Source organism: Mus caroli, chromosome 9 (genome assembly GCF_900094665.2).
Source record: "Mus caroli chromosome 9, CAROLI_EIJ_v1.1, whole genome shotgun sequence".
Classification (NCBI taxonomy): Eukaryota; Metazoa; Chordata; class Mammalia; order Rodentia; family Muridae; genus Mus; species Mus caroli.
This window is the reverse complement of record NC_034578.1, coordinates 91,749-101,349: the sequence shown is the minus strand read 5'-3', so window position 1 is coordinate 101,349 and position 9,601 is coordinate 91,749. Positions and strand designations below refer to the sequence as shown.

General features: G+C 37.7%; 1 protein-coding gene across 1 annotated transcript in view; it reads right to left on the bottom strand.

Moving 5' to 3' along the window:
- Nucleotides 1-469: 469 nt before the first annotated feature.
- The window catches only part of Cwf19l2 (CWF19 like cell cycle control factor 2), a 73,723-nt gene continuing 64,591 nt past the window's right edge, over nucleotides 470-9,601 (bottom strand). Inside the window, exons 17-18 of the mRNA XM_021171789.2 lie at nucleotides 4,164-4,265; nucleotides 470-1,940 (exon numbers count right to left, since the gene is read on the bottom strand). Of these exons, the coding sequence (XP_021027448.1) occupies nucleotides 1,797-1,940; nucleotides 4,164-4,265 (246 nt within the window). The 3' untranslated portion in view covers nucleotides 470-1,796. The remainder of the gene's footprint in view (nucleotides 1,941-4,163; nucleotides 4,266-9,601) is intronic.

Sequence of the window (9,601 nt, the reverse complement as noted above, 5' to 3'; positions counted from 1 at the left end):
AAGCTATCATATAATGATACCAGAAGATGCCCAGCTGTTCCTCAGCCTAGACACTGGACATGTAAGTGACAAACTTACACAGAATATTCCAAAGCCAATATCTACAGTATAAAGAACAGAATCCTCAACAAACAACTTCAATCTTCTCCAGATATTTAAACCACTTTAGCCAAGGAAAGTAAAGTCATAAAGTCAAATCATCAAAAGCCCCAGTCAATCTCTAAAGCTGTTGTCTGTATGTGGGATCTGTTTTTCTAGCTGGGCTGCCTTGTCTGGCCTCAGTGGGAGAGGAAGTGCCTAGCCTCAAAGAGACTTGAAGTATTGGGGTGGGGGTTTGCCCAGGTGGAACACCATATGCTCAGAGGAGAAAGGAGGAAGATGAGGGAAGGATTGTGGGAGGGGGTGGCAGGAGGGGGCAGTGAGCAGGATATAAAGAGAGTAAGTTAAAAAATAATAAATTTAATTTTCTTTTTTAAAAAAGCCCCAGCCATAAAATAAAAGATAATCGCTACTATTACAAATAATAGAAGTTTTGAGAAATTGAGTGCGCATCAACAAGTAACTAGAGCCAGGACAAAAGCAGTTCAGGTGGGACAGAAATGCTACAGATTCAGTATACTTTGAGGCAGGAGTATTTATAATTTTTTAACTATCAACATAACATAGCACTCTATAATCAAATGTTTTAACTCACTAATTATAAAAATGAATATAAGACTGTGGCAAAGCCAGTAGTTGAAAAGACTATAATAGCCATCACACCTGTTTTACTATATATACACACACATTTAGATGTATTTTATAAGTATTGAAAATTAAAACTATTAAGCTTCAACACATTTGTGAAATTTGAAAAAAGAGCAGTTGCCTTTGTAACATACAAACAACATACATGGAAACATTTACAACCTGACATTAAAATAAACATATAATGAGTTAGTCTGTGGCACCCTTTATCTAGGCATTAACAAAACATTTGGTTTTTTAAAAGCATGTTTAAAAAGAATACAATTCATATTTTATAAAACCAAGCTTTTCTCAAGATCAAATATTGAGAACAGTAAAACTTAAGTACCTTTAATCAAGTTGGAACAACAGAACATCTCCTGGACATTTACTTTAATATTTGAGGCATTACAATCCCAATACAATGATTTGGCTACAGACTTTAGATTTACATGAACTACAAACAACTGAAAATTGTGTTATTTAGAACAACTGTTTTTATGGTTAACAAAATTCAGACTATTTCAAGGTCTAGAACAAACAAGTTTGTATTTATGAATATTTTCCTTATCATTTAATTCTTTAATCCTTTTCTCTAAACCAAGATAATACATAGTGGTACTATATACTACTAGTAAAGAAACTCTTCCATGAAACTATGAAAATAAACTTCAATTAGTACTGAATACATCCAGTCTTGTTTAAAAAGCACAAAAGAAGCTAGGTGGCACATTCTACCTGGAAGCAGACCCACTTTCCTCGGTAGCCTTGCTAGACCTCTAGAAGCAAGTCCGTCTCTAGAGTAACTGAGTAATTTGGTACATGTAGTAGACACAGAATGAAATGTGAGCCCATAATATTGATACAGTTGCTCTTACTCCACAGTCACCCAAACCATGTTTCCAGGAACCATGAGGAAGAAAACAGCTTGACCTAATATGGGTGTCAGTGACTAGAGTGGCCAGATGCTGCTGCTGCTGCTTTCCCTAGAGCCCAAGGCACAGTTGTTTGTAAATATAATAGACATAAACTGAATGGGTTCAGCATAGAAAATGAAACATAACCTACACTTAAGAGCTTTTACTTTTGGTGACATCATATGGTTTCCACCACTGAGCAAACTGTAATGATTTCTTCCTCTGGTCCTCAAAGCTTTCTCGGATCCCCTTCCTCCATAGTCTAGGTTCTAGATCCAGCATACCACCAATGATTTCCTTTTAAAGAGAAAGAAAACTATGAATATATACATATATATACAATGCAATAAAAGTAGACCTACTTATTTATCATGCTATTAAATATAATATTAAGTAGTTCTTTGTGACAATGTACAAATATTTCATATTAGTTTCAAACAAAATAAACCTTATTTTCAATCTTAGCTGCAAACTCTGTGAGTCTTTGTAGTGTCCTCTGAGAAGCAATTGGTCAACTTGGTTGTTCATTAGTATATGTATAAAATTAGTAGCAAAAGGGAAGAAGAAAGTGAAATTTAATTTTTGTTAACTAATATTTGTTAAGTAATAACTAATATTTCAATGGCAAGCTCATAAGAGAATGTGGTAAGAACCAGAGTAAAGTGCCATCTGTACATTGGTAAAGGAGAACTAGCAAAGCAGATTTTTAAGGCACTTAATACCAACCAACCAAAAAACAATAAATGACTGGGTAAGTCAGAAAAGGGCACCACCTGTTGGTAAGAATACACTCTGTGAATGTCCTCAGAAGAAACAGGACAAATTCAGATTTAGTGGTTCCTGGCATCAATCCATCTAAACAGCAGAGTCTGCGAAAGGGTAGTTTATGTGTCTGTGTGAAACCATCTCTAGACTACTGACTGCATGTGCAAGATTGGTTTTCATTCCCTTATTTTGAAAGAGTCCATTTCTTAACTCTCCTCTTGTTGTCTGAGCCACTGCTTGGGCGGCAGGTCAAAGAAGGATCCAAGTATTTCCTAAAAAACATGCTCTGAGACATAGGGAAACCAACCATTCATTCTTAATATCAAATGTATCAAATAAACCACAATACATGATTGATATTTAAAGAGGAGGCAATTCTCCCAAAGAAAATTTAAAAACAAAACAATGGGTTAGTGATATCCTTTTCTCTGAAGCAAAAATTTAAAACAATGAATCCAGAGCTAAAGAACATTTAGAAACCTCTAGTGAATAATAGGATTTTTTCACAGAAGTGAAAAAAAAGTTTTTGTTTTGGTTGGTTGGTTACCTCTGCAGAAACAAACAAACAAACAAAAAAGCAAAAAACAAGGGCTGGAGATGCTACTTCATAGAGTGGTAGACTATGTGCCTGATCTGCAAGACCATATGAGAATAGGCTTAGTGGTACACTCCTGGAAACTCAACACTCAGGATATGAAGGCAGCTCAAAAACATCTTCAGCTATGTGGTAAGTTCAAGATAAGAATGGGTTATGTTAGAATTTATAAGCAATAATTCAAAGATGCATATGACTTTGGAATCTGGTTACTCATTAAAGATGTTAGCAGAGTAAGTTCTGGATCTGTGCTTCCTCTCAGGACATTCTATTTATTGTAGAAGATGATCTCATGCAGATGACAGTGGAGTAGAAGAGAAAGCAGGGTAGGTAATTGGGAACTCTTAGCAAAGATTATTGATGCTCCTCTCCAGAGGCACCGGCACAAAAGAATAGTATGAGAGAAGGCCTGAACTAGGCCCAAATTCATTTTGCCAATTTCAAATGGTAAATTAATTTCATTCTAGTACCTGACATGAAATTATAGATACTTAGTAAAAAGTCCTCTAATTTAAGGAATATACTCTTAGGAAGGCATTTTTGTTTGTTTTTGCTTTTTGTTTTTCCTCCCTGAAAGAAAGTAATGGCAATCAAATGACTGGGACTTTCATATATATCCAGAACCTACCTGTGTGAAATTTGTCATTCTTTTTTTCTAGATTGTAGTTTAACTATAAACGAAGAAAAAAGTATTTTCTGCACTAGCCATAACTTGTGGTATCTGGTTCTGTCACTCAGCACATAACCCTAGGCAAGTTACACAACGTTTCTATAGTTTAGATTTTTCCTATCTGTACAATCTAGACAGCAGAGTTACTGTGACTACATGACTGCTTAGGACAGTAGACAGGCATATTATAAGCCCTTAATAAATGTTAACAATTGTCATCACTTTTTCAGGACAAAGCTGCCTGAATCCAAAGGAAAATATTATAGTTACTTAGCACACTGCCAAAAATGTTTGGTTCCACAATGATGTCTCTGGCTCTATCATAAATATTCTGTATTCTGGTTTATCTTTATTGTTACTTCCTAATTCATACCCCCCCCCAACTTATATAGGGAAGAACTTATCAATTTCTAGTATCAAACTTTTAATTTTCTTTCACAAAGCAGTATTAACGCTATACCCCGAGGTTTTATCAAATCTGTGAGTTTACCTTTCCAAAGTAATGAGGGAATCTGTACTGATCTTCAATGATGTGGGCAAAACCTCCTTGAAGGCCAAAGTTGACAGCAAAGTAAGGCAATCCTCTGGGCACCTAAGTAAACACAGATCGCACATGAAATGGGAGGGCTATGTTTAACTTCCTGCTCTGACAGGAGAAAAATAATCATCTGTCAGAATAATGTACATGACAAAACTCCAATGACCTAACCTTCCAAGGAGCATAATTCATTCTCACAGCCTTTCATCCAGCCAGACCTTCATCAAGTCTCTTACTTCACAATCAAACTTAATACTTTCCTGTTCTTGGAGATAATAGGAAAAAGGCATCCAAATATTTTATACAGCTAAGGGATAATTTTTCTAAGATTACAGAAATAAATATACGCTTTTCCGTATTTTACTTAGGAAGAGGAAGCTTGATTATATATGTGGCTGTGTTTACAGATACATAAAGTATTCACTATTATAAAAATTACCTTATTATAAAATTATTTATCTAACTGGTAAAATAAATATAACAATATTTAGCTTACCAAGCTAATTTTATAATCTAGTATCCTTTTCTCCCTCCCTTTCTACACACATACACAAACACCCACACACTTAAACATACCCATTCACAGACACAAAGATACACACATAGAGACATACAGAAGGGAAGGTAGTTTTAATCTCCATACTAATTGAAAAGAGATATAATTTTTTACTTTATTTTTATTAAATAGATTTTGTATCTTTGTACGTTTTTCTTCTAAGTTCCCAATTCTATCATTAGAAATTATTCAGGTTAGTCAATATACAGTACGTTTCCCCTCTAACACCACCACATGATCAGCATTGACTCATCTGAACACAGACTCACATATTCCTAACTACACATATTTGATTTTGAGTACTTAGGAAAGAACAACTTTGGAGTGTGCAGTATTGTATGGGAAGAACAGAGACGTCATCTTGAATCATTATAAATCAAATAAAATTAGAGCCAATGCAAAGCATGAACTAAAAAAAAAAAAATCAGTCTCCAAGTTAGTATAAACATAAAAATGTTACTTTATGCATTTATATTTTCTATGTTCTGTATTTAAAAGAGAATCATTGTATATGACCATAACAATAAAAAAAAAAAAGTAAAAATACAGAAAACCCAGACAAGGTTCTAAATTTCTGATTTTTATGGGTATGAAAAGTCAGACAATTTGTAACATTTGAGTCTCAGGAGAAACATAAAGCATTCTGAGGTTTGCTAGAAACATCCAAGAGAATGACTTACATGCAAGTCCTTAGTTAAAATTTTACCTTATAGGTAAAAAGTTGCTTTGTGCAAAGCGATCCATATTCCAGTAACCAAGTAAATCAAAACTCTTGAAACTTATAATTAACCAATCAGATGGATGTAGCAATAAATTCTCAATTTACAAGATGCCAATACAACAATTTCAGAAGTAACTGATAACGATAAAAGAATACTCTAACCTTATGATATCATAACTACCTGTGGCTGGTTAAAGCCACACTGGTTCATGTCCACCTCCATCTTGGCCTTCTCCTTCTCCCCCCAGATGCTCTCTGTGTCTGTAACTCTTAGCTCTGCCTTCCTTATCCCTGTCCAATCACAGGCCTCCTGCTGCCCTAATATTTTAGTGATGGATAGGGAAAATCATGTCACAATCATGAGGATACTTAAAAGGGCTTAGGAGGTCTGAGTTATAAACACTGACATGTATGGAACTCTTCATTTTGAAAGCAGAGGAGGGTCACAAGTCATAGATGCAGATAGCTTCCATCAATTGAGAAGATAAAGGCATCCACTAATCTCAAGAGCTGATGGCAGGGGCCTATAGTCACAGTCACTCTGGAGGCTAAAGTAAGAAGGCTGCAAGTTCAAGGACTTGGCTACAGACAGCTCAAACCTGGCTTGGAAGCACAGTGAAACATGTACTTAAGGAAAAAAACTTGAGGGTGGGGAGATAGCTCAGTGGGAATCGTCTTAAATGCAGAGCCCCAGGTTCAGTACAAGTTCATAAAAAAAAAAAAAAAGTCATCTCTACAGTTTGATATGAGCATTTTAAGCCATTGTCATTGCAATACAGAAAACTAGTACATATACCAACACTCAATACCACTGGGGTACTTGCCAAGATGGTAAATAGAGTCACAACATTCATATAAATAACAGCTGCTGTCATGACTTCTTCTTTATATCATCTTTCATGCTCCAGTAAGTGGGGCCTGTATTACTGGTATTGCAAGTGTGGCCTGATATGGCAATGGCACACACATCATAGTGTACATATTTGTAATTGTTAGCACTCTCCTTTTCCCACCTTGTCCATCATGAGGAAAACTGCTGGAGCTCTAGTATCTAGTAGCTTTAACAGTATGCACAGAAATAGAGTCTGACCTCCAAGTTCCAGAAGGTAAGCAAGGGAAAGTGGCAAAAGCCTATATTGTTTCAGGAGGCGCTTGTATTCCTCTAACCAACAACTTGAAGGAAGGTTTCCCAAGCTTAATGACAAGACCAACTGACATACAAACATAGATGGAGGAAATCTTGCCAGGCTCCAACCAAGATAAAGAGTTACAAGTGGTCAAACCACTCCATTTAGAAGACCAGTTCTAGCATGCAGCCTGAATTGAGAGCCTGTGTTATAGTAAGCTCCATGAAGACAACCATCTTCTCTATTCTGATGTACTCTGTTCTGGACAGCCCTGGTGCTATTTGTATTTTGAGGCTAACTCACCTTCCCCAAGAGGAGTTGCCTGGGACAAGGTGTGAATCATGTACTCAGGACTTCAAGTGAATGAATTCTAATGAATAAAAAGACCAATCACTGCGCAAGTCAGTGGGACTTACAGGAAGAGGAAAATATAGTGGACTGGAGGACAGAAGCATGGAGGTGGAGACCCCATTTCAGGTGGTGGATCTGTTTGGATCCACTACTGGAGAATGTAACTTAGAATGGCTTATAACTAGTATGTTAGATGTTTCACCTAGTGATTGAGTTACCATTGATTCCCAACTATGTTAGTGTGGTGTTTTTCTTTACACAGTGGCTCAACTGGGTTCCAGAGAGAAAGGTAGGGTGGCAAAGCATATGTTTGGAAGAAGTGCATCCTAAAAGGCTGTGGGAACGTGGGGCTGGCATGGTGGTGACCCGCCAGTGGGAAATTAGCAAGTCGGGTGGTGTGATTTTAGAGCACCTGGTCAGAGAGTTCACCAAAGATGAGAACAAGACCTTGCCTTGCCAGGGATAGCATAGATTGGATTTTTTAATACTTTTTTTTTTAAAGATTTTATTTATCTGTAAGTACACTGTAGCTGTCTTCAGATACTCTAGAAGAGGGAGTCAGATCTCATTATGGATAGTTGCAAGCCACCATGTGGTTGCTAGGATTTGAACTCAGGACCTTCAGAAGAGCAGTCAGTGCTCTTAACCACTATGCCATCTCACCAGCCCACTCAACTACACACAGTGCATACTGGAAAAGAGCTGCTAAACATTAAGCATGTAATAAAGACTTATAGAATGAGTTAATTTTAAAAGAAAATTCAAAAGAAATCTATATGCCTATTAATTTTTGCTGGGAGAAATTTAACCCAGCACTTGAGAGGCAGAGGCAGACAAATTTCTGAGTTTGAGTCCAGCCTGGTCTACAGAGTGAGTTCCAGGACAGCCAAGGCTGTCTCCAAAATAAATAAATAAATAAATAAATAAAAAATCTATTCTGTTAAAATTCTATTTATACAAAACAATAGTCAGTATTTACTATATTGCATCAAAAAGTGAACCTGCAAGTCAAAAATTAATTATATAACCTTGAGAAAATCTCCAAAGAAGTAGTAATTCATAATCTAATCCGACTACGATGTTCTAAGAATATACCAGGAAACTTCCATATAGAAAGATAAATTTGGGAGGTGAGGGAGCCATCTTGTGTCCCAGGTCCCTCAGAGACCAGTCTGCGCAGGTGAGAGTGCAGACTACAGAAGCAACACAGCTTGAGGGACAGGCAGAAACAACACAGCTTCTGAGATAGACCCCGCTTCAGGCTCTAGACATCTGGGCACCTTCCCAGACAGAGGAGAGGTGTCCACGTGGTAGGGCTCTGACTGCTGGAGCAGGTGAGGGAGACATCTTGTGTCCTGGGTCCCTCGGAGACCAGTCTGCACAGATCAGTTTGTGGATTCTCAGACTGCAGAAGGTGAGCGAGTGGATTGCAGAAGTGACACACCTTCTGGGACAGATCCCATTTTGGGCTCCAGACATCCAGGCACCTTTCCCCACCATAGGAGAGGTGGCTGCCTGAGAGGATTCTAACTGCCAGAGCAAGTAAAAGAGACATTTTGTGTCCCAGGTTCCTCGGAGACCAGTCTGTGCAGGTGAGCATGCAGATTGCAGAGGCAACACATCTTCTGGGACAGGCCCTGTTTCGAGCCTTCATCTTCAGCCAGGAGACAGGTCTGAACGCAAGACCTCTGTGCACCTTCCCTGCAAGAGGAGAGCTTGCCTGCAAGGAGTACTCTTACCACTAAGACTCAGGAGAGAGCTGGACGCCCAGGACTGCTGACAGAGGCTAACAGAATCACAGGAGGAACAAGCTCCAACCAAAGACAACTATAACAACTAACGCCAGAGACTACCATATGTCGAAAGGGAAACATAAAAATCCATCACTGGGAAGAGAGGACCCTTGGTATTGCAAACTTTTTATGCCCCAATACGGGGGAATGCCAGGGCCAAGAAGGGGGAGTGGATGGGTAGGGGAGCAGGGCAGAGGGAGGGTATAGGAAACTTTTGGGATAGGATTTGAAATGTATATAAAGAAAATATCTTAAAAAATAATAATAATAAAATAAAAGAATCTTATTAACAGAAACCAAGACCACTCACCATCATTAGAACCCAGCACTCCCACCTCAGCCAGTCCTGGATACCCCAACACACCCGAAAAACAAGACGGATTTAAAATCATATCTCATAATGCTGGTAGAAGACTTTAAGAAAGGCATAAATAACTCATTTAAAGAAATACAGGAGAACACTACTAAAGAGGTAGATGTCCCTAAAGAATTACAGGAAAATACAACCAAACAGGAGAAGGATTGAACAAAACCATCTAGGACCTAAAAAGGGAAGTAGAAACAATAATAATAATAATAATAATAAATCCAAAGTGAGACAACTCTAAAGACAGAAACCCTAAGAAAGAAATCAGGAACCATAGATGCGAGCATCAGCAACAGAATACAAGAAATGTAAGAGAGAATCTCAGGTGAAGATGATTCCATATAGAATATGGGCACAATAATCAAAGAAAATGCAAAACGCAAAAAGATCCTAACTCAGAACATCCAGGAAATACAGGACACAATGAGAACACCAAACCTACGGATAATAGGAGTAGAGGAGAATGAAGATTTTC